This window comes from Aspergillus pseudoviridinutans (genome assembly GCF_018340605.1).
Source record: "Aspergillus pseudoviridinutans IFM 55266 DNA, scaffold_1, whole genome shotgun sequence".
In the NCBI taxonomy this organism is placed as follows: Eukaryota; Fungi; Ascomycota; class Eurotiomycetes; order Eurotiales; family Aspergillaceae; genus Aspergillus; species Aspergillus pseudoviridinutans.
The window spans coordinates 3,898,783-3,922,246 of NW_025091281.1; the positions used below are offsets into that span (position 1 = coordinate 3,898,783).

Here is a 23,464-nt window from a genome sequence, read left to right on the forward strand (position 1 = left end):
ACAATGTTTTGTCGTAGCTCAAGTACCAAGTCACCAGCAGACTCACCGTTTGAGCCAGCGAAGTTCAATGTACCGTAGGGGAGGGTAGACGAGGGCGGCCCATGTGAATCCCACATAGTTGCCCATCTGTAGCAAGTCAGAAGAGGGTTTACTCGCATGAAGAACAGAGATGGCACTCACATCTGCGCCAGATTCCCCGACCAAGTTGGCAAGCGGTCCGATATACCAAAGCTGCGCCATGCAGAGGACAGCACCGGCCCAACCGACCAAGAATGCAATGAAGGCTGCAATGCCCACGGGCAGCTTGGACGGATCGTTCCAGGCGTACCAGTTGTATCCGCTGCGCCAGCGGAAGATGAAGTGCTCTTCGAGAATGATCGCGATCCAGATCGCGACCCAGTATCCCATAAGCGCGAGGAAGTTGGTGAAGATCTCGGATAGGTGGCTCCGCCCCGCCAGCGCGCAGACGATGTAGATGACCACGCCAATGGTGTTCCAGATAGCGCGAGGTACCTTCTCCGCGTACCGGCCGAGGATTTGGAAGTCGACACCCGCAGAGTATGTAGGGGCAACGGTATTGGCGATCAGTCCGAGGGCGACAACTACGGAGCAGAACTTGCCGAATCCATGCAGAGGGCCGAACCCTTCGACGATGAGGGCGCCTGCACCCTTTGCGTATGCCGCGCTGTATTCTAGGTGGGAAGGTATACCGGAGGCGAGCCCAATACCGGCGAGGAGGGCCAGGGTGAACGAGACCATCAGGCCCGACAAGGATAGGGAGAAGATGGCCAACTTGGAGGTTCCTTCTGGATAGTAGACGAAAAAGTCTGCCGCCAGGGGAGCATAGGTGATGGCAGCACTCACGCAAATCGAAAAGAACGATAGCCTGATGCTGTCAGACTCGAACAAAAATCTTTTCGCCGCATATAAACAAGGACTCCAGAAACATACCGGTTCCCGACGATTGTGCGAGCATCTCCTACCGATGGCCTTGTCAGGTCATACTTCGTGGCGGAGACGCCGAACAAGACGCAGACGACGATCAACTGAGGAAGGAAGGCGTAGCTTGATACGGTCAGTCTTTGTTTGTTCAACTCTTCCAAGCTTTACATACCGCTCATAGTAATGGAAGGCATCAATGCCAAAGGTGGCAACGACCCAACTTATAAGAGCTATGATCACGATACCTTCGACTTGTTAATTCAAGGACAACCATTAATAAATGACAAGCTACTCACCAACGGCAACTGATAGATTCCCATTTGGCGAGACAGCAGACAAGATTTGGCCGCCGACTACGCAGTCAATGAGGCAATACCCGAGCATCTGGATCAAGTTCAAAATCACTATGATCTTGCTGGGCCACCATCCCATTGCATAACGCCCGAAAGCCTGCATAACTGTCAGAGAAAGCTGGCTTATCGCGCAAAACACTTAAGCGAGACGAGTACATACCATGGTGCGGATTCCAGAGATAGGTCCTCGAGTAGCCATCCACGACGACACCACAGAACCAAGCAATGCACCCAGAACAGCACACAGCGTCGAATCAAGGAAGCTGAGCCCATAAACAACAGGACCCAACATCCCCAGAGTTATGTTGTTTGCGGCCAGATTGATCGAGACCCAGAGCAGGAACGCCTGGGTGTAGGAAACCCAGGAGAGCTTTTTCATGCGTTCACCCTCATGCACTCGTTCGATTCCGCGTGCCTCGAAGTTATACTCGACGAGCTGTTGCTCGAACCTCCTAAGGTACGTGCCCACGCGGGACGGGATAGCGCGGCCATTGGGGCTCTCGCTATGGTTTTCACCATTCTTGTGATGATAAGGAGTCGGTTGCTCCTCAGAACGGAAGCCCGAAGGCTCCTTTTCGGAGTGCATCCCTAGCGAGGGATTCGCGATTTCAGACGACATGCTGTTACTCTTGAGTTAGTATTAAATACGATTGAAAGGGCTAGAAGCTCAAAGAAGCGCGCATGAGTCCTTTCGCTGGAATTATCCAGATCAAGTTCAACCGTATAATCTCAGAACGACAACAGCGACGCCACATGCATCCAGGGACCACTGACGACAATCTGACAATGCGACTAGCGACAATGGCCACCAGAGGATATGTGAAACGCAACGCTGGAGCCGAACACCGGTCTTCATGCAGGTAGATTATCTAGATACCTTGATCGATAGACAAAACCAGGCTACTCGTCTTCATGATAGGCTTGAAAGCTATTTGTTGCAGATTTAAGAAGACAGGAGAGATGTACTGGAATGTTGCTTCTGGGCCCAATGGAGATCGAACCGGTGTGACACTCGATGACCTGGTGATGGAGCGGAGGATCTTTTGAGTCAGCGAGTTTTGCTCCGATAAAGGTTTGTCTCCACACAATGATGGAGCGAACTACTACCGAGTAATATGTGGGGAACTCGATCGATATGCCAATGAGCGCAAGCGCAAGTCTCTTCCCTCTCTGACAAAGTTCGATCGACACAATGATGGGTACCACGAGTAAGGTGAAAAGAAAAGAAGAGAACAGAGACAAAGAAAATGAGCGGGTATCCGAGGAAGGCTTCTCCAAGTATTTGTTTCCCGCCGCGGGAAACTTTTTTCAACCTCGAAAACGTCTTTCCTGGTCTCCGCCCTTCGGGCCTTGGCAAAAGTCATCCTTAACGGGGCGACGGATCGAAATTTGAAAGTACACGATAAATAACAGATAAAGTATCAGATAAGCGAGACAGGTAGTTGTCGGCTCTACATCTATTATCGCGGAACCCTCAACGATCAGCCCTCGGAGAGCTTGGGCCGTCCAAGCCCTACATATACATTATCGTCTTGGTAGCGCGAAGTATGATCATATTGTTAAGCAAAAGGGATTGAAACAGGGACGGCTTGATAGGCACGTGTGGCTCGGGATGTCTTAAGCAATCACATTGAATCTAGCACATGCATCACCTTGGTGGAGAAATGCATTTGATCGAAAATAAACAAGTGAAGTCAAGGGCGTATAGTGACAGTAGAAGAGCACGGCCGAAAGGAAACCCAACGAAACGAAGAACATAGACTGGACAAATGAAAAATGACGAACTCCATGAACCTGTGCCGTTCCTAAACCTTGTTTCCATGTCATGCGCTCTGTGTGCCCACCGCGAAGCTCTGATTTCGATATGTAGAGAGTTGCAATCATTACCCTGCATGAAAATCGTCACGTCGTTGAATGTCATATCACCATCAAAGATTCTTAAAATGCTCCTTCGCATATTGCTCGCATGCCTGTTTATACACAATGATTTAGGAGTTGGACACCATGCAAGTTGGAGGAAGAGGTGACTAACTTTGGCGGGCTTTCCAACTTTCTGTCCGATGACCTTCCACTTGTTGGCCTCGTATTCTTTTATTGCCTCCCGTAGGGCAACGGACTGAATGGTGTCAACGCGCAAAGATCATCCAATAATCTGACAGGCAGTACCTCTTCTTCCGCGAACTCAGCATAATGCATATCCTGTGTCCGATGTGAGTATCATGTCCGAGCCCATGGGAGTGAGGACACGCCCAACCTTGTACCAGTGCTTTTTCACACTCCCCTCAGTTCGGGTGGGAAAGGTCTGCAGGGTACGTAAAGGAGCAAAGAATCAGCGACGCCAGTTTTATCAATATGAGGTAGACCATGGGGACGAACCTTGGCAATCTCGCTCCAGCTGCGACCCGCGTCGCGCATCGTCTTGAGTCTCTGTTCTTCCTCCGCCGTCCAGGGCGTATTGGTCCGTCCTTTCTTTTTTGGAGCCGCTTCTGGGGCACTTTGGGGGTTTTGCGTTGCATCCGCCGAAGCAGAAGTGACTGGTGCAGCCATGGTTGCTGTGGCACTTGACTGGGGTGAAGCGCGGCGTTTGCGGGAGTTCTGAGGCGCCACCTGAGCAGGAGGTATAGGAATGCCCTCGTAAGCAGGGACTCTCTGGAAAGGGTTGATTTGTTGCTGTGTTAGGAGTTGTGGTGGTACGCTGGTGGAGACAGATGTCTTGATGCGCTTGGATGTTGGAGGCGACCTGGTCCAAAAGAGAAGGAAGAGACTCAAGGTTAGTAAGTGAGACGTGCACCTTTTCCCGCCATGAGCGGGGAGTGTTCCAAGAGAAATACGCTTATAGCATGCACATGTATATCCCATGTATATGGAGTACACGGAAAGGGAAAGAAAGGTCTTCTGCTGCGGCGCAGGACAAGAAAAGGGCACTTACGACATGTTGGAAGATACGCCGCTGTCCCAGTCACGCTGCGACGATTCATCTGTCAATACACATGCTTAGGAGATTAGCACATCTGCTACTGACAGGAGTTTGTGTAGATTGGCCGTCAAGTCTAGGGAAGTGGGCTCTTTTTGTTACACTAGACGCGGTGATGACACGGGCGCATCCCACAGTGTGGCGGTAGCGCCGCAGAAAAGGAAGGAGGGAAAATGAGCGAAGGGCAGAAAGGAGCGACCGGAGGGTGATACATGCATGCATGCATGTACTGTATGTATGCGATTAAGTCAAAAAAAGAGAGTGCTGGGATGGAGTGGGTAAGAAAGTGAGGGTTCAGAGGGAAGAGTAGGCGAGGGAAGGGGAAAGAGAGAGGGATGTATAAACAGGTTTAGGCACAGTCACAGGAGTAGTTCTCTAGCATCTTAGGATACATTGGCTGAAAATAGTACGGACTGACTCGATGTTGTTGACTGGAGTCGATGATGATAAGACACTCTTTGTCAGGACCCGGTGGAGATACAAGAGGGAACGGAGAGGAGTGTGAGATCAGAGGTGAGGCTTACTGATCGTCAGAGTTCATTTTAATTGGTATCTTTATCTTCAAGAAGAGTAAACGAGGGGAAACATCAGAAGTAATTAACCCGAGCTGAAGAGTGGGTAATAGTAATAGTTGTCAGGAGCAGAGACAAGTTACATTCGGAGGTTGAAGAAGCAGCAGTGGGAGGAGTAGAGGTAGGCTGACGAAGTGATCGATAAACAAATGGGGGAGAAGGGAGGGAAAGAGAAACAGAAAATAGAACTAATAATGGGAAGGGAGCAGTAAGAACCAGCGATTCACCCTTCTCTGTAACAATGCTAGACGCCAGATCCAGTAACCGTCAGCTAATCTAAAAGTACCTTTGAGCTACAGTACCTAGAACCAGGTAGGTAAAGTACGTCAACTAGCTACACTGCATACATCTCAAAAGTAGTTGGCACTTGATGCATTATTCACGGTCATACTTATAAATCGAATCATTAGTACGCTACGGACAAATCACTTTAATTCATCAATGGTAGGTAAGAGATGATAGGTACCTTTGGCTAGAATTCAGCGGAGGGTTGAAGAAAGACTGTGATAGAAAAGACCAGGGGAGCATCGAGAATCCAGTCTCCATTCATACTTTATCATTCATTCCCGCTCAGTCCGAATCCACTTACTTGCTTTTTTGCCCTTTGTCTTTGGACAATGCTAGCCAATGAACATCAGATGCTGAAAGAGATCATTCTCATGAGACCAGAGACCGTCACTTGTGATTGCTTGCATCCTATGAGAGAGCATTTCCGTTTCTAATGTGACGACTCGAACCTGGGACAGATCCTCGTACCATGTGAGAAGATAAGCAGGATTTGGTACCGTGCTTCATACGGCAAGCCACACTTAGTAACTACAGGGTATGTTGCTCTCCAACATGTCCAAAGCACAGTTGACGACTTCGTGCTTTGTTTCGGTAGATAACTTCATACTTATATATAGAAATAGTGATCCTTACTCCATAGGCACTGTGACCTCATTTCCACTGTACAGGCTTCTGCTCTTTGCAGAATAAAGATCAATCATAACAACAAGGCTGCTTGATCATACCTGGGGTAACAACCACTTAGACGCTAGGCAACACACAAGCCAAGACAAAGAGGAGAGGAGGTGGCGGGATTTGTCCTGTGCAAGTTGCGATCCTGTAAACTACTAGTAAGAGAGGCGGCAGCTACATTGAAGAATAGCAAAATGAGGACGAGTGAGGGGGCCGGTAATACATTTGTGGACGGCATGGCCCAGCTACTTTTACTATCTCTTCCCGAGGTGACTTAAATGACAGGGACTCTGAAGAACTTCCGTAGTATATCTAGTACTGCCCTGGAGCCTCCAAAAGCGACCGCGCGGCACGGACTACGACCTCATAAATCCCAATATGCTCACGTCCATTCGTGTAATTGTATGTATTGCGATACCTTCTCCTGCGTACCCAAGGTAATCACAATCCAGCCCTGCACTCCAAGCGTCAATGCTCCAGGCAAGTGCGGGGTAAGCTGCGGCCCTCAATCAGGCAGAATCCGACCAGTCAGGCAATTCGAAGCTTGTCCTCTGACGACAGAACGGCGTGCTTGTCGGTACATGTTGCAAAATCACGTACACCAGTGTGTTAGCCAGTGATATAGGCGTAGAAAACGCCTTGGCAGAAGAAGGCGAGATCTGATATGGTGATTCTTCCCACATTGCCAATCGTCACAGTACTCCCCAATATGACAAAGTTTTACTGTCAAACATTTAACAACTATCTAGTATAACTAGGAGATACCTCAAACAGTTCAGGGCCAAAGAGCCTTAATATAGTACAGTGGTTTGAGTTACGATCAGCCAGATAAGCATTATCTCAATTTATCGAGATCTGCATAAGGTAGGCACTCGTATTTCTCTTCATGGCGAAGACCAAACTCCATAATAAACTGTCTATCCTGTCAGGGGAACATCATAAGCGACTGACCTGCAAAGAGAAAGGCATATCGAATTGAATTGCGAAGCACCTGGAATTCTTTTCAGTCGAGCGCTTGGTGACCGTGCTAATCACAGAATGAAGAAGAGGCCTAGATATAAGGCACGCGCGTCAAAAGCATTCACCTACCTGGTATCACTGGCAAACATTTAGTAGCACCAGAGTATGTACTAGGTTCTATTTCCCTGCCACAAGTTATGTTTATTCGATCTTTAATAGGCATATCGTCGAAGTTTCCAGTATGTCGCCGATCAAGTACGGAAGGTATGGCATGCATTATTATTATTATGAGCCGGCTTCAGCCCATCAAGCTGGTAAAGCTGGCAGAACCTTCAACGACAACGCAACAACCCCGTCTCATCAGCACGAATGCACAATCGCCTAGCACTATCGACAGCGAATCTCAGAAGTTCGGTATTTAAAGATACAGCAAGGACATAGAGAGCAAAGAGCATAAGCTGGCTCGCGAGATGGTCTTAATCCATCGTAGAAAGGAGCTTGTCCGTTTAGTCGATCGAAAAGCTACTTGAAGTTCGCAGACAGCTGGACCAGGAGCTAAAGCCTAAGGAGCGACGTCACCCGGTGGGGCTCACGTGATTGGACGACGCGGCCGTGTTCCAAGGCCGCATTGGGTAAAGCCAGATGGGCGGAGAAGCTCAGATAACAGATCACAAGTACTGTACTATCTCTTGTTACGTACCTCGACCTCTACCTTTGTTTCACCGGTGTCACCATGCACTTATCGACATTTGATTGTTTTTAAGTGATTATCCCTCTTGAGTATACGGTCTTCTTTCTTTCCGCGCCAATACCACCTGACGAAGAATTCCAATTGTTACCTCGCTGCCTAACACGTTGAGCTACCGCCGCATTTAGGTAGTCTTATCTTGGTCTCCCGTGAGGAGTCGCAGCACAACGCGCAAGCTCCAAAAGCTGTCTTCACCACAGACGAAAGCTTCAGTAACTAGAGCGCCTGAGTACCTCCTTGATTGCCTAAACCTTGTCGATGGTAGTCTAGAACAGTGACTCTCCAGACCGTCTTTCAGCGTCTTTCCATCAGAACACGAGTCGGGCTCCCTCAAAGCTTCGAAGAATAAACCAAGATGAGTATGAACATCTTTCGCCTGTTAGGCGATCTGTCTCACATATCATCGAAATGCATCTTGATGTGGGCCATTCATCGGAACAAAAGCGCGGAAGGTATGTACAGACACTCCTGCCCCTCACCATAGGGATGGGGACGTGCAACTGACTCTTCGATTCTGAATGGCAGGTGTCTCGCTACTCACACAGATGCTTTATGCAGCTGTGTTTGTCACACGCTACCTTGATCTGTTCCGAGGGAGCGGTTGGAGAAGCTTCTACCTCGTTTTCTTCAAGTTCTTCTATATATTCTCTTCTTTCTATATCATCTTTTTGATGATGAAGGTCTACCCACGGACGCGTGAGAGAGAGAGGGCATGGAAGATGGCTCTCGGCTCCGTCGTCCTTTCGCTTGTCCTAGCGCCGATTGTGACTCCTATTTTCGACGATAAAGACCTCTTCAAAACCCACTGGTTCACCGAGGTGGGTCTAGCACACTGTGCACACAGTGATCTTGTTGCCCCAGTGCTAATTAGAAGTATGATGCAGATAATGTGGTCCTTCTCCATCATCCTGGAATCCGTATGCGTGCTTCCCCAACTCCTTCTACTCCGCCAGACTACCGTTCCTACGGTCATTGATTCATACTATCTCCTCGCTCTGGGCTCTTACCGTGCGTTCTACATACTGAACTGGTTTGTGAGAGGGTTCGGCTCTGAGAGACACTGGGATCCCATCGCGATGATCTTTGGTATCCTTCAAACTGCTTTCTACATTGACTTCGCTTGGGTCTACTATTCTCGTCAGCGCGTCAAGCTTCGAAATGGCGGTGTAGTCGATTCGGAAGATTATAGTAAAAGTTGGATAGTTAACAAGGTGTTCAATATCAGACGGCGACGAGAAAGTCTGGACGAGGAGCAGAACCTTACCGGAGAAGGAATGGAAGGGGAGACGGGAGCCAGTGGTGACAGGCCTAGCAACAACCGCTGGGGTGCTCGCGGCATTTCCATCTCGGCGGACGATACCTTGGACGAGCACACCCGGCGCAAGCCCGGGGATGCGGATAACGAAGGCTTGGAGGGATTTCTGGAGGATGAGGATGACAGTCTGGACGATCAACCTGATGGGCAGAGCCCATTGCATCACGCACCGGCCACGTCCAATCGCGACCAATAATCGCTGCTGATGGCGATACTTATATATAGAAACCCTGCAGCAAGTGGATTGGTCTCCCTTGTTGCAGTGTTCTCTTTGGCTTTGGAGAGATCAGTTACTGATTCTGGCAATGATTTTGGGAGTTATTATGTATAATGGCTCAAGGCGCAATCATCGATCAATGCTATTTTTGATAACGGGCAGTTAGCCTTATCTGCTTCTAGGATGTCGATGAGATCATATGAGAACCATACGGATCTTTTGACTGGATCATCAATTTAAAGTAGTGCGGAGATCCATGGTAAGGTCAGGATCCGCCGACTAGCTTCTGATTTAATCTTTTGGTGCAACCTGAAACAGAACCCTGACAGCGTCCAGTGTTTCAGAGTCATTCTGAGCCATTGCTGCGCCAGGGCATAGCCACTGAAAGAAGGGTCGAGTTGCACTTCTACCCATTCAAGATGCAAACAGACGATGCATGAGTTGATACTTGAGAAGGAGAACGCCTTGCAAGGTAGACAATTCTTCTTTCTAGTATCAACTTCAAACGTGTTTGTCCCCATCATGACCCATCATGACGACGGAAAGCGCCTTTAACCCCAAATGGACTATGCTAAATCTTGGCCTCGGCACCGCCTGCCGAAATCCTGCGAGATCACGTGTGCATGTCTCGCTATTTCGTTCCGATGATTTCAAAGCCCAAAAATGCCAAAAATAATTCTGGGAAAAAAAGGATGACAAATTCTCCTTGAAATTACCCAAGAGACAAAAAGTCCCATTCTGAATTTACGACGGAATGCTAATCTCGACGAGACAGGCTCAGCTGAGTCGACCTTGGTCCCGTTCAGCGGGCCATCCTTTTATTCCTTGAGCAAACAGTTCATGCTCTCTAAGCGCCAGCGCCAGCGCCATCCCGGATATACGGTCGATTGGAAAATGATGGCTCAAGCCGTTCAACCGACTGGCAGGAAGCATATCCTCGGGCGCGTATGCGGCATGGTCATCGTGGGACACGTGGCTCTGAATAGACGGATGCAGACAACCGGCGAAATAATAATGATGGGAATCTGGGAAGCTGCCACTCACTACTTTTCACGGAAAGTTTGCTAGTCATGCAACCCAAGACAGTTAGTGATGCGCAATTACGGGAGATTGATTGAGGCTTTGAGCGCTCTGCTTAAAATCTCACCTTCATGGCTCAGGCTTTCGACTAGTCCACTAACTAGTTTAGCTCAGTCAGATCAGGCGTCTAAGACCTTCTGAGAGCCCACTGGACAAGCCAAATCCTCCAGGGGTTTGCAGCCGCAATTACGAACAAGCGCTTAATGGGCCGCTATCCGTGCATCCTTGTCTGGCTCAGGACGTGGACCGTTCCTCGATGGACCTGTCTTTCCTGACATAGTCCTAGTGGGTTTTTTAGTAATAAGTCCTTGCTCCTTAAGTCATGCCGAGCAGTCAATTATTCCGTACCCTGGCCCCATAGCCGTCTAGAAACAAGGATGTAGACTCGCTGTTCTGGGACTTTAGCCCTTTTCCTTAATTTCTTTTGATTGCACTCATTCTACGATCCGCTTACTGGCATCATCAAGAACGTCCAGTTTCTATACTTCTCCACTAGCTAGTCAGTCCTTCGACGTCTTTAGCGCTAGCCCCTTTACGATCATTTGTCTCCTGAACTGCTGCAGCGGGCCACTAAGCCCTGATGCCATCCAAATGTCATCCTACAGGTTCCCGCCTCCCCTTCCTGGGTGATCCGATGCATTGGGACTTTGCTGCTGCGGGAGCTACCTTTCCATCGATCAGGGTGGGCCAAATGCTGATGTCTGCGCCCCGAGAGTTTGGGGGCTGGAATTATAGCTCTCATGTCATGACGAGAGAAGATATTGCTTTCCTTTGATAACAATTTGGACCCCATCTCTGGGATAGCCAGGCGCTTAAATGCAGAGCCATCGTCGTGTCTACACCTCTCGTTACGAGCATATTCGTGCGGCACAGTGATAGTCGGCGGTATATCTGATGCTTTCTGGAGMTCTTTTGGCCCGTTGACGTGAGAGCTACTCGAATCTGGGCCTGCCTTGCAAGGCATTTCGACCACGTCTTGATCATCCCGACTTGCGTATATGAACCTGGATCAGACTTTTGTTGGACGTTCTTCTCGTCTGCAACCCATTTTATTACCTACATTTCGTTCCTAGGGGAATAAAATAAGCTGTTGCGCAGAAGTGGCTACTTTGAAGTCGTCGTGGCGGGCCTTTATATTACTTTCAGTCGACCGTCCCTCCTGCTTCTTGCCGCCGACACCTGTTGGTCCTCCAGCCTGTTTCATCAACTGTTTCATCTTTTCTCGCCACGCATCAGTTCATTCGCTCTCGTCCTGGTCTAAGCGCGTGCCCAAAGTTTGCTCTATGTATCCTCAAACTCCTTCCGGGTTCGCCGGCCAAATGCCCTATGGCCAGGCCACTCCAGGAAGACAGGGCGATGAATTGGATGAATACTATGAGGCACTACCACCTCAATGGTCCGGTGTTGAAACGGTAGGCCAATCTTCCGTGACATCTGTCTGGTGTTTCGGCTTGCTGACCAAACATTTACGCTGCTTAGTCTCCATATTTAGCAATGAACCATCCAAACTCTACCACAGCAGCTGCATATCCATCCGCCGCTATCTTAACACCAATCAGTCTCCCAGACAGCTCCTTTGTCCATGCAAGACCGAGCCCGGCTGTCAGTCATCGTTCGCAAGATTATCAGTACAACATATCCGAAACAGTCCCGCACCATGGGCTTGGGATCACTGCACCGTTTCCAAGTAATTTTCCCCGAACGGTAACGGCAGGTCTAGGACACGCTATACATGAATACGACTTTGGTCATGCTGAAGCTACACTGTCTCCACAGCCGCCTCCAGCGAAACGAGTTCAAAGAGGCAGCTCGAAAGCCGCCAGTTCGAGTCGTGAAACCCCAGTCACAATACTGCCTCATCCTGAGGGACTCCAGCGACTAGAGCAAGAACGGCGACAAAGCCATATTGATCTTCATCCCCACCACAGGTCTCGCGCTCCCGGCCGGGGCCGGCGCGACCCGCAAGCGGAAGAAGAAGATGCCTTTGTCGAGGGACTTCGAGAACAGAACCTGGCATGGAAAGTCATCCGGGAGATGTTTCGCGAAAAGTTCAACAAAGATGCATCGGAAGCACGCCTGCAAATGCGGATGCTGCGCCGGCGCAAAGAACGGCTAGCACGGTGGGATGAGAACGATGTGAGTATGTGTGTCATGGCCCTCTCCGTTATTTTGTCGTAATTTATTAATAACCGAGTGCTTCAGATCCCACTTCTCATAAGAGCTCGTGACCACTGGGAACGTGAAAAGTATCATTTCATTGCTCAAAAGGTGAGATCGTTCCACCCGTTTTCCATGGCGTACCCATACATGTTCTGCGAGCTAACATTTTGATGATGCAGATGAGGGACCTAGGCGCTCGAAGGACATACACCCCGCAGCAGTGTGAGGCTCAACTTAAAGACATGGAAGCTGAAAGCCGAGAACGAGCCGATGCCTCGTTATCGCAGATGACACAGCGCTCACGGGCTCGAAAACGAGTTAGGGCCAACAACGACACAGGGCCATATGTTTGACGATTTCTCTATTTTCTCTTTTTGGCTGACGTCCACAATCATCGCCCAGAAGCGCTTTGATTTGATCTTCCACGGTGCAGCATTTCTGATTAGCAGGGTTTAGCGCTGCGCATAGCATTGCGTTCTCATTGCCTCAGTGGCATCTCTCCTCCATTTGGCATTTTTTTCTCGTCACCAATTCTTTCATGGACATAGTATATACTTTTGATACAACTCATGTAGAGACATGTCGATACGAAATTGACCATGAGTACGTCTACTGGTCATACGAATACATAAAACTTTCCATATTTCATGTCTTCAAAAATAAATTCCAATATTTAGTCTCGAGGAAGGCCAGAGAGGTCGCAGGAGGTCACTGTAGTAACCCCCAGGCGTAAAAACTGGGCCTGATGGACTCCGTACGCTCACATGTACAAATTCCGAATCCTGCTTTTCGAGAATCGAATCTAGAACTTGCCGGGAATCATCTAATCCCCTCACAAGCCTAATCAGGCCCCATGCATGCATAGAACTATCTGCGGCTGAAAACAAGGTCCAACGAGACAGACAGCGCATACGTCTATAATTGCAAGAATTTAGACTACGCCATGGCTGTTGTGGGAGGGGGGCTATATGTCTGGATTAACTACGCACCAGTCAGCGTGCGGCGTAGGCGCTTAACCTGCAGGACGTGCAGCAGACCCGTGCAAAGGAGTGGTGAGCCGGGCTCAAGTTTCAGACATGCGGCTAAAGATAGAGTAAGAGCTAAGGATATTAATGCGGGCTAGGCTATTTAGTCTTCAGCTAACATAGGGCGTACATTTCCAGGGACACGGACATATACGGACACGGGGACTTATTTCCGTTCTGGGATGTATGCGGGTGGAAGATGATGGTATAGAATCGTCGTCTATGGTCAAAACTCTAGTCGCTAGTACAAAGATAGGCGCGCTGAGATTTATTCGCTTCAACGGTATCGTTTTTAACGTGTCATTCATGTCTAGCCCCCACTTCTGAAGACCAGTATTGCTCAAAGGTGATCAGCTAGTTTGAGCAGTTTCTTCGTCCGATTCAAAGTCCTCCTCGATTACTGGGAACGTGCACAAAGCGGCAACGCCTCCCAATCCGTCCAGTCTTTTCCCGCTCTCATGGTCGGAGCTGAGTATACGCACTTCCCCCCCCTCGTCGTCCCGGACTCGGTCAACAAGTGACACCCATCGTTTGCGCTCCGCCACGTCCTGTGACCGGAACAATCGATTTGAGATAATGAGGACGCCGCCCCCACGGCCCACGGCTCCTTGGTCGACTGCCGACTCGACCTCGCGAGGTCCATAGACGGCCTTGTTAGACTCCTTGCGGAGGTGTCCAAGAAAGTCGTCCATCAGTTTGGTCTCGCGGGCATATTTGGTATCCGCAAGGACGGTCTTCACTGCAGGCGATTGCAGAACCTCAGCGAGAGAATGCAGATAGCCTGAGGCTGAGTGGACAACCACAATACTGGGCAATAGTCGTTTTAGGGCAGGTGTCGTCGTCGAGGCAACAGACTGTATGTATTTCTGAAATCCGGCAGCGACAAAACCAGGCGACGCGAGAAGAACGGGCTTGACGAGCTCGTTACTGGTGACAGACGTAGCGCTGGTGTTGAACTCCATCTGTCGGAGAAGAGTGTCCAGTGTGACCTGGTAGAATTTTGACATTCCCTGTTTCGCGTAAGTAAACTATTTCTTGAGCAATCCATTAGCACATGGCTGAAGGCAGTACCTTATCATGATCCCCTCCTCCGCCGCCTTGTCGTTTTCGAGGAACCGACATCTCGACCTTCTGCTTCAAGATGGTTTGAAATTGCCCAATAAAGCAAATGTGGGCCAGTCCCTCCTGCATAACAACAGCGACCGCTTCCGCCCTCCGTTTGCCGCTCTCATCAACCGCATCCTGGAGCATCTGTACAGCAATGCTGTCCCACCCTACTCCTTCCCCATTCGCACCGATCTCTTTTTCCAGGGTGAAATTGCGATTCAGCTCCAGATCCAATGTATGATGTTGTCCGACTTTAGTGTGCGGTGTCTCGTTCACGATTGTTCCTCCGACATGCAGTTGTGAGCTCTGAGGGTCGAAATCCAAGCTTTTCACACGGATTTCCAGCGTTAAGTGGACTCGAGATGAAGATGTTGCACCGGTGTCGTGTGTCGTTGTGACGCGACGGATTGCGCTTGCGCGAAGGAGGTCACCGGGTCTGATCAGATTGTACGCGTGCCACTTAATGCAGGAACCGTCAGAGCAGGTAAGTATCCGATGGGGATCGGGTCGCATACCATATCCTCCGGCTCTTCAGGACACAGAGTGACTGTGCCTGAGCCACCATGCTCTATCTTGTTCTTTATTAGACGCATTTGACCAGTAGCTGTAGAGATGTGAGACGTTGAAAAAATAGATAGCCAATCGTATGTATATCCAAGATATGAGTGTTATAAGTTGTTGCGATAAAAGTATACTCTCCGCAAGGAGATGATTGGCATTCAATCAAGCCAATAGTGATAGAGACGTCTCTCGCCTCGCGAATCGAAGAGACCGACGTAAAGTAGAGAGATGATTCAACTTCAGGCGCCAAGGCAGCTTCAGGAGATGCGGGGCAGTTCCTGAATAGGATTAGCGCTATTGCTTATCGATAAGAAAGACGGAACCCTAAGCCCTGAGACCGTCAGTCGTGCAGATATATGAGTGATGTCATTCATAGTATAGTACATCACTTCAGGAGTGTCTCTAGACCATGAAAGCAGCCTGCTTCCAGGCCAAAGTAGTGGGTAGGAGAACCGAGGCTGGTTTTCTCCAACAAGCTTTCTCTGTCTTTCTTGGTATTGAACCAAGCCAACTCAATGCCATTATCCTTTCCTGGACTCCGGCGAAACCTGCCCCACGTTAGTTGCACCCCACCGCAAGACTAACACCCATCAGGAAGCTCGTAATGGCATTTTGACTTTGGGAGAGGGAAACGGGAGCGAGTATCGGTCTCCAAGACTCCAAATCGTCATGGACTCTGATGGATGACCGGCGATATAAATAAGGGCCCGAGTTCGCGCAGCTATGTGTGTTTTTCTCAGCCATTCGCTCTATCTCTCGACCGATTATTCCTTTCACCACCATACTTCGGAGTAACTGCAACAATGGCCCCCCTATCTCTCCAGTCCACCTACAAAATGGTCTCGGGATATGAAATCCCGGTTGTTGGGTTCGGTGTGAGTAATATGTCCCAGTGCATAGTTTTGACTATGAACCGAGGCTGCTGACACAAGGATCATAAGGTGTATCAAACGTGTGTTCAAATTCTGTAGCAAGTCATCATTCAAGGATTGAACTCCATGCCTAACCTGTAAAATGACAATGCAGGCCACCCGAGATCACCGAGAAGGTCACGCTCAAGGCACTGGAAACTGGATACCGCCATGTAGGTGCCATGGAGAACCGTTGAAGCACCAGGCAAAATGAGGCTAATCGGCCGTGCTCCCCTAGATTGACAGCGCAAAATACTATGCGAATGAGAAAGAATGTGCGGCGGCTATGAAAAAGTCTGGGATTGATCGTTCCAAGATCTTTTTCACCACAAAGGTTCCCGCATCTTCCATGTCCTATGAAAAGGCCAAGGAAGCCATCGAGCAAAGTGTCGCCGCTGCCAATCTTGGTTACATCGATCTGTAAGCGAATAAGGCCGATCTTCGACGATCAAGCAACGTCTCTGGCTAACTAAGGGGCAGGGTCCTGCTACACGCGCCCTACGGTGGGAAGGAGGGTCGCCTTGGTGCCTGGCGCGCCCTCGTGGAGGCTCAGAAGGCAGGCCACATTCGTTCCATCGGTGTCTCCAACTATGGCATTCACCATCTGGAGGAGTTGGAGGAGTACATTAACAGCGGTGTTGGAGGCCAGATTTCCGTTGGACAGTACGAGATTCATCCTTGGTGTGCGCGAGAGGACATTACTGCCTGGCTGAAGAAGCGCAACGTTGTTGTTGAAGCCTATTCTCCTCTTGTTCAAGCTCGGCGCATGGGCGAGCCTGCATTACAGAACTTGGCCAAGAAGCACAACAAGACACCAGCTCAGATCCTGGTCCGGTGGAGTCTGCAAAAGGTACCTTCTTTTGTTTCTAATATCGATTGTGTCTGTGGCTAATGCAGTCTTGCAGGGCTATGTTCCTCTTCCGAAGTCTGTGACCGATTCCCGTATCGTTGAGAACACGCAGGTGTTTGACTTCGAATTGTCTGGTGAGGACATGGAGAGTCTGAACACCGGCATTTATGCCCCTGTTTGCTGGGATCCTGCTAAAGATGTTCCCCTGTAGAGCAATTCCTTAAATTCACTGAAAATAGCAGGAAGACGACGGGAGCAGGCGAAAAATATATATACATGTCTATTTCGCTCATATATAGAAGAAGCAACACAGTGACTTAGGTAAATGCAGGATTTTGATAGGCAACAGTGACCAACTCTCAAAAAGAATGTTGTATCTCTACATGAATTGAGCACTTTGCAAACTTAAGCAGTGGTGACTGCCGCGGGAAATAGGAAACTCCCGTTGATCTGGCCGGGACAACATATCGCCGCCAGCCAAGGATGTCAACAATAGCTCTCTCCGCGTTATCAATAATATATCCCAGAGGTATTGCCATCAACAATAACCAAGAGAAGCTTGCAAGTTACGATCTTCAAATGCACCGCTACAGCTTGATATAACGGAACCTACCTTGTCATCCCTCTACCATGCCCGATCAGCCGCGGCGCATTATTCTGGAAAAATCCAAGACAGTGCGCCGCCGGTATCAGCGCAGCAACAAACGATTCCAGTTTACAGCTTCACAGATCGAACGCATCGAACGCGAAGAGGAACGCGAAGCACGAGCTAAAAGGCTTAGAGAAAAAGAGAAGAGACGCCAAGCCGATAAGAAGAAAAAAGCCGAAAAGGAAGCCAAAGAACGAGAGGCACGAAGACAACTCGGAGTCCCTGATCCTCATGCTCTCCCCGTTCCTTCCAGTCAGCCATTGCTTTCCAGATTTCTCAAGAAGCCTGCAGCAAAGCCGGATACAGAGAGCGAAACCTGTGAGGACACGGAGCTAGACAGCCGCAGTCAGGGGAGTGTCGCGACCGAGATTGACGACAGCCTGCTCTCGGATTTAGATGTCGCTGCGTTCGACGATCAGACGGCTGCAGGGGTATCAGAGCCAGATAATCATACAGCATGTGATGATGGCAAGGGTCATGTTTGTAGTACACAGGGCGATGATGACGAGTTCTCCGAATGCTCGATTTTCTACGACGAAGACATCATCAAAGAAGTCGAAACAATTGCTACTGCACAAGATACAACAGGCAGGCCGGGGGAAATAGATCAGGCGACGAGAGAGCCATGCAAACCTGCGTTAACAATAGGAGAATCATTCCAAGATGACACGGCGATATTCCTTGAAGAGTTTGGCCATGAGGTCGGCGGCGATGAGGAATTCGAACAGGAATTGATTCGACTCGATACTGTATCCGTTGGAAACCCATCTTGAGTTGACTATACGAATATTGGATATTCAATATGCGATTGGGAACGTTGTCTAATTTGGTGGATTCAATGTGCCAACCCGTCGCACAAGTTCATCCTTGAGTGACAGACAGCATTGGAACCATTGTTGACGAACACTGACAATAACATCCTGCAGAGTCGCAGATCCGCGCAGCTCAACACCATCGACAGCCGTTTGCTCCGACCCGACGGACGGCCTGGCGGCCAGACCCGCACTGATCGGATCGGGATGCCCCTCTTGTCGGGTCGGGCGGTGCACCATAAGCTGGGCGGCGGCTCAACCCCGCCATGGTAGCAGGCATTCTGATGGAATCTATTATTCTGGACGAGAATTATGAAGGCAGCTTCGCATGAACAGACATTATGTGGTAACAATAGTGATGGCCACTTGGACAGCCGCCTCGTTGTGCTGAAGACTCTAATATCGGAGCGCGTTATCGATAAGATAGGAGAACGAAGCCGAAGAAGTATGAAGATAACAGTCGGTTGACGTCAATGCGGAATAAAACATAGCGTATCGGCTCGTTTTGTTTGAGAACTTCTTTCTTGAGATACTTCATTGCTATCTATTTCTTCGTATTCAGTACATCCTAACGCTATTGCAAACTCCTTCTGGTCTTTCCTCACATTTTGTACTGGCGTTGCTGCTGCGAGATATACCCACCGTTTACTTCCGGTCTCAACAAATCGAAAAGATGCCGTGCCTCGAAGTATGTGGGCACTCAATTTACTATGCTGATTCCCATCCCAATGGAGCTCCCAAAGATGGTGCGACCATTGTCTTCATACACGGCCTTGGCTCCTCCCAAAATTACTACTTTCCTATTCTCCACCATCTGACTCCTAAGCACCGCTGCATCACCCTCGACACCTATGGTTCTGCCCGCTCCCCTTACACCGACCAGCCCATCACCATTGCTACCATTGCTTCGGATGTCATTGCGGTGCTGGATGCGCTAAACATCCCCAAAGCCGCCGTAGTTGGCCACTCGATGGGCGGACTGGTCGTGACACTCTTGGGCGCACAGTGCAGCGATCGCATTACAGCTGTAGTAGCCGTGGGTCCCACCCATCCTTCGGAGACTCTAGCATCCACGATGCGCCAGAGGAGCGACACCGTGCTGGAGGGTATGTTGCTTCCATAGACCCAAATTCACTGTCAAAATGCACAACGTGTGGGCTAACCCAAAATAGCCGGAATGGAAGCAATGGCCAACACCGTCCCCAACGCCGCTACAGGCTCGCAAGCCTCCCCGCTCGCCAAAGCGTTCATCCGCGAGCTCCTTTTAGGCCAGAACCCCAAGGGCTACGCCACACTGTGCCAGGCTATTGCTAAGGCACCCGCGATCGACTACTCGTGCATCACTATGCCGTTTCTGCTCATTGCGGGCGAAGAGGATAAGTCTGCGTCGTTGGAAGGGTGCAAATATATATTTGACCGTGTGTCCAGTGAGACGAAGAAGATGGAGGTATTGCCCAAAGTCGGTCATTGGCATTGCATCGAGGCACCGGATCTGGTAGGTGGGATGATTGCGGGATTTATTGAGAGATTGTGATGTGCTCTAGAGTTATAGTACCTTGGGAGATATTGAACGAATTGTCCTCGTGTTCAGTCGTAAAATTTAGTGCTTTACTGCTCCTGATAACGCAGCTATATCAATACATTATCAAGCTAGGAGCAATACAGGCAACATGAGCGCAATCTCGGCAAGTCCATATCAAAACGACATAGGCTCAAAGGTGACTCCAGCCAAAACGAGAATCCATCATCGCTTTACGGTATCATGGAAGAACACACAAATATATATACACAAATCCCAGCTATTGTCAGTAGACTCCATTCCATTCCATTGGCCTATGCCTGGTCCGCTACCAGCTTGACGTCGTATTCAAGCTCAAGTCCAGCTTGAGGGTCATCCTTGCGCGGCACAAAGTCCACGATCAGCGAGTCCTTGACGGCAAACACCGAGTCATTCGTCAGGTACTTGTCCTGGCGGTCGAAGATCTGCGTGGTGAGAGGCTTGTAGCCTTCGTGCGTAGCCTGCAGTGCAGTTAGCCCAAGTTGCCTCCTTGTCAGGGTACTCGGAAGAAGTGAGTACTCACGATGATGTGGATATGGGCAGGGCGGTAAGGGTGTCGGTCCATGAGCTCGAGTAACTTCCCTGCGGGACCTATATGTCACTCAATATCAGCGTTCGCCAGTTGCAAAGCTATCGCGAGAAAATACGTACCATCATTCGGCACAGGATACGGCGTCGGACGCAGGCAATAGAAGTAGTACCGCCCGTCGGCATCCGTCTTGAACTTCCCGCGTAGGTTGAACTCCTCCTGGTTCGGATCCTGCTGCTCATATAGCCCGTTCGTGGACGCCTGCCACACCTCGACCGTTGCGCCAGCGAGCGGCTTCTTGGTCTGGAAATCGATCACGCGGCCGTGCATGAACACCATCTCGCCGTCCGGCACGTCTTTGACGATGTTGTCGCCGTTGTTGCGGTAGGGGGTGTCGGCGCGGAAGAAGGGACCCAGGATGGCGGTTGCGGTGGGTGCGTCGGCGGCCTCTTCAGCGAGTTTGAAGGTGATTTCGTCGACGAGCCTGTATACGCACAGCAAGCGATACGGTTAGTACAGGTGTCGGGGACTGGGAAATAGGGATGTGTGGAACGTACGACTCAAGCCCGATCACGTCGCAGACGAGCTGGCCTTCGTTGCGCTTGTCGTCGCTCATCTGGCCGGCCCAGTTGAGCAGCTTGACGCCGGCCATCCATTCGTCGACGGTGAGCTCGTTCTCGCGCGCGAAGTCATGCACATGGCGGATCAGGCTGGCCATAACCTTCCGGAACCGCGGGTTGGTCTTGGGACCCATCGCGTTGATGACATTGTCAGTGAAGTTGGGGTCAAACCGATGATCAGCCATGACTGTAGGAGGCCTCAAGGATCGTATCCTGTAGAGGTTTGGGTATATACTGTATCAGAGATAGAAGAGAGGATGTGGACGAGAATCAATGACAGTACACGGAAAAAACAGTCGCAAGGACTATCAACCAGCTTATATTCCACAAGAGCTAAATCAACAGAGTATGATTGGAAATACTCCCTTTCCGGACGGCAAAGTGTGCCCCAGATCCCAAGAAGACCCCGCAATTGATGAGAGTCCGTCAACTGCTATTGAATGCCGGTTCACGATGTTGATTGGGCAGTACAATGATTGGCCATTTAGAATTGACAGACATCGCAATCGGAAGCAGGCTAAAGCAACAATCTAACTGCCCTTTGTTCCGTCGTGTCATTTGCAATGCAGAACCGTATGACACCTTTCGGATAGGGAGTAGAGGAGTATGGCGACGATCCGATTTCCCCGCAATCCGTCGGATGTCGGATAGTCGCGCTTATGTAAGGCCCCAGCATTATCCCCGCACAGTCACGTGATTTTGTTATCATTATGCATGAGTATCTCTCTACCTTCTCCTGCGTCCAGTTGCAAAGTCCAGTTGCAAAGCTAGGTGTAATTCAAGCATCTGCGCTCAGATATAGAATCAGTAAGACTAGTTCGCCACAGGATCATGGCAGATCATCCATTTCTTCTACCCCCTCTCCTCCCATCCGATCCTGCTCGCGGTCCCTTGGGATTGCCTTTCTGAAGCAATTCTGACGGCAATTCCTGGATAGTTTGCCCATGTTCCCAAATCTTCCCCAGCCCACATTTCCTTTCCACGACAACATCAAAGAATTCAACGGGAATAATCTTCTGCGACGTGCCATGTCCAGTCTCCTGATTCCCCTCTATGTCCAGGCCCTCACTCAGGATTACCCCGTTCTCACTGTGCCAGAACGGACACCCCGCAGCCAGTGCCTTCTTGAGGTCAATGTAGATCAGAATCTGCGCGTCTCGCCTCATCCCTGAGATTACCCGCCCATCGTTGAGGCCCGAGGACCCCATGGCTGAGTGCGCCGTCCCGTCTACATGCGTAGGTAGCACGGATTCCAGGGAAGGCCCCGTTGCAAAATGAACCTGGTTCCGCCCCATGCACCGAAGCCCGCCGGACTGGAGAATGGCCGGCCAGACGGCATGGTATGTGCCGTGCACAACAGTGTCTGGTAACCTTGACTCGTCTTCCAATGTCAGTCTCTCCAGAAACGCGGCCGCTTCCACGCTCTTAATGCTGTGTCCCTGCGTCGCTCGGATCAGAAAATGAGACGGATCTGTATCGTCCACGGCGAGTGCCGTCGCCGTAGCGTTCTCTTGCCCCGCGCTGGTGGTGGGTACTTGCGACGTAGGCATCGAGCTCGGTTCTGTTTCGCAGGCGGGGGTCTCCCCTTCGCGGGCCCCAGACGTTGTCGTGTCGCTTATCGCTTTCGCCGAAGGGATGTGTAACAGCGCAAACCGCTTTTTGTCGGACGAAGCGACCGCGTGGATGATTTCAGGAAGGGTAACCTTAAGAGACTTGATCTTTTTCCATGCTAGCTGTGCGAGATATGTGTATCAGTCATATACCCCATTGAATGGTTCCGTCTGTCGTGCATACCACGTCCGCCACGTTGGCATACCCTTGAGAGTCCAATTTCAGCCCTTCTTTTTCCGCTGCATGACGCAAGAGCAGACTTAAGGCTTTGGAAATGGTCACTTCACGACTCTGGTGGCCTCCTCTGCCCCTGCGTTGATTTTGCGACATTGTGACGGACTCGGCAAGCGAAGAGGAGGGGTATGTCGTCAATGAACGGAGGTTCTGGGTTCGGCGTAGAAGAATGGCGACGAAACGGATTTGTCCGTTAATTGTGCTGGCTTTTGTACTGTATCTGAATCCCGCAGCGTCAGTAATTGACTCGATCGAAGACTCATCTGGAGGCTGAGCTCACGCGATGACTCAAGTTGTTCCAGCGTGACTGGGCAACGGCGTTCTCGTAACGTAAATTAGGAAATGCTATGAAAACCGAGTCCACAAGAGCGTCTCAAGCTGTAGGAAAACATCCGCCATCAGCATCAGCGACAACAGGAATTTGGTTCGATTTGGCCATACAATAATGATACACAGCTCGACTATCTCAGCTGTGCAAATAGACTAAACGGAGAAATTTGTTTGACATCATCGGCGGGCAATAATATTCCCCGACTGACCCACCAGACTAGGAAGAAAAAGCTAAGGTCAATAGTCTACTCGGTCCGATTCGATATTTCGTGAATCGTAGTCTTGACCAGTTATTGATTCTCAGCTTATGATAAATGCTTGAGGAAAGAGTACATATAGCGGAAAATGTAGATATCAATTAGTGAAAATGCGTAATAACCTCATGC

General features: G+C 49.9%; 10 protein-coding genes across 10 annotated transcripts; 5 read left to right on the plus strand and 5 right to left on the minus strand.

The window, feature by feature from the left end:
- Positions 1-42: 42 nt before the first annotated feature.
- Positions 43-1,914, minus strand: Asppvi_001341 (purine-cytosine permease family protein; the record flags this gene model as incomplete). The annotated part of the gene is made up of 6 exons (XM_043297638.1): positions 43-126; positions 181-886; positions 952-1,065; positions 1,115-1,187; positions 1,239-1,392; positions 1,456-1,914. 6 exons carry the CDS (start codon positions 1,912-1,914, stop codon positions 43-45), a joined length of 1,590 nt encoding a protein of 529 aa, XP_043153573.1.
- Positions 1,915-3,223: 1,309 nt separating this feature from the next.
- Asppvi_001342 (uncharacterized protein) lies at positions 3,224-4,229 on the minus strand (the record flags this gene model as incomplete). The annotated part of the gene is made up of 6 exons (XM_043297639.1): positions 3,224-3,265; positions 3,328-3,411; positions 3,462-3,494; positions 3,550-3,597; positions 3,672-4,035; positions 4,225-4,229. The coding sequence occupies 6 exons, from the start codon at positions 4,227-4,229 to the stop codon at positions 3,224-3,226; spliced, it is 576 nt and encodes a 191-aa protein (XP_043153574.1).
- A 3,635-nt stretch (positions 4,230-7,864) lies between these two features.
- Asppvi_001343 (ER lumen protein-retaining receptor) lies at positions 7,865-9,020 on the plus strand (the record flags this gene model as incomplete). Its single annotated transcript, XM_043297640.1, has 3 exons — positions 7,865-7,961; positions 8,035-8,327; positions 8,394-9,020. The coding sequence occupies 3 exons, from the start codon at positions 7,865-7,867 to the stop codon at positions 9,018-9,020; spliced, it is 1,017 nt and encodes a 338-aa protein (XP_043153575.1).
- A 2,420-nt stretch (positions 9,021-11,440) lies between these two features.
- Positions 11,441-12,634, plus strand: Asppvi_001344 (uncharacterized protein; the record flags this gene model as incomplete). Its single annotated transcript, XM_043297641.1, has 4 exons — positions 11,441-11,533; positions 11,601-12,257; positions 12,324-12,389; positions 12,461-12,634. The coding sequence occupies 4 exons, from the start codon at positions 11,441-11,443 to the stop codon at positions 12,632-12,634; spliced, it is 990 nt and encodes a 329-aa protein (XP_043153576.1).
- A 1,022-nt stretch (positions 12,635-13,656) lies between these two features.
- On the minus strand, positions 13,657-15,006 carry Asppvi_001345 (putative translation factor pelota; the record flags this gene model as incomplete). Its single annotated transcript, XM_043297642.1, has 3 exons — positions 13,657-14,316; positions 14,378-14,872; positions 14,929-15,006. The coding sequence occupies 3 exons, from the start codon at positions 15,004-15,006 to the stop codon at positions 13,657-13,659; spliced, it is 1,233 nt and encodes a 410-aa protein (XP_043153577.1).
- A 771-nt stretch (positions 15,007-15,777) lies between these two features.
- On the plus strand, positions 15,778-16,946 carry Asppvi_001346 (aldo/keto reductase family protein; the record flags this gene model as incomplete). The annotated part of the gene is made up of 6 exons (XM_043297643.1): positions 15,778-15,849; positions 15,907-15,926; positions 16,001-16,058; positions 16,124-16,305; positions 16,366-16,735; positions 16,791-16,946. 6 exons carry the CDS (start codon positions 15,778-15,780, stop codon positions 16,944-16,946), a joined length of 858 nt encoding a protein of 285 aa, XP_043153578.1.
- A 419-nt stretch (positions 16,947-17,365) lies between these two features.
- Asppvi_001347 (uncharacterized protein) lies at positions 17,366-18,157 on the plus strand (the record flags this gene model as incomplete). The annotated part of the gene is made up of 1 exon (XM_043297644.1): positions 17,366-18,157. One exon carries the CDS (start codon positions 17,366-17,368, stop codon positions 18,155-18,157), a length of 792 nt encoding a protein of 263 aa, XP_043153579.1.
- A 712-nt stretch (positions 18,158-18,869) lies between these two features.
- On the plus strand, positions 18,870-19,730 carry Asppvi_001348 (alpha/beta fold hydrolase; the record flags this gene model as incomplete). The annotated part of the gene is made up of 2 exons (XM_043297645.1): positions 18,870-19,302; positions 19,369-19,730. 2 exons carry the CDS (start codon positions 18,870-18,872, stop codon positions 19,728-19,730), a joined length of 795 nt encoding a protein of 264 aa, XP_043153580.1.
- Positions 19,731-20,029: 299 nt separating this feature from the next.
- Asppvi_001349 (intradiol ring-cleavage dioxygenase) lies at positions 20,030-21,088 on the minus strand (the record flags this gene model as incomplete). The annotated part of the gene is made up of 4 exons (XM_043297646.1): positions 20,030-20,215; positions 20,278-20,345; positions 20,406-20,767; positions 20,841-21,088. 4 exons carry the CDS (start codon positions 21,086-21,088, stop codon positions 20,030-20,032), a joined length of 864 nt encoding a protein of 287 aa, XP_043153581.1.
- A 654-nt stretch (positions 21,089-21,742) lies between these two features.
- Positions 21,743-22,844, minus strand: Asppvi_001350 (tRNA 2'-phosphotransferase; the record flags this gene model as incomplete). Its single annotated transcript, XM_043297647.1, has 2 exons — positions 21,743-22,636; positions 22,698-22,844. 2 exons carry the CDS (start codon positions 22,842-22,844, stop codon positions 21,743-21,745), a joined length of 1,041 nt encoding a protein of 346 aa, XP_043153582.1.
- Between the last annotated feature and the right edge of the window lie 620 nt (positions 22,845-23,464).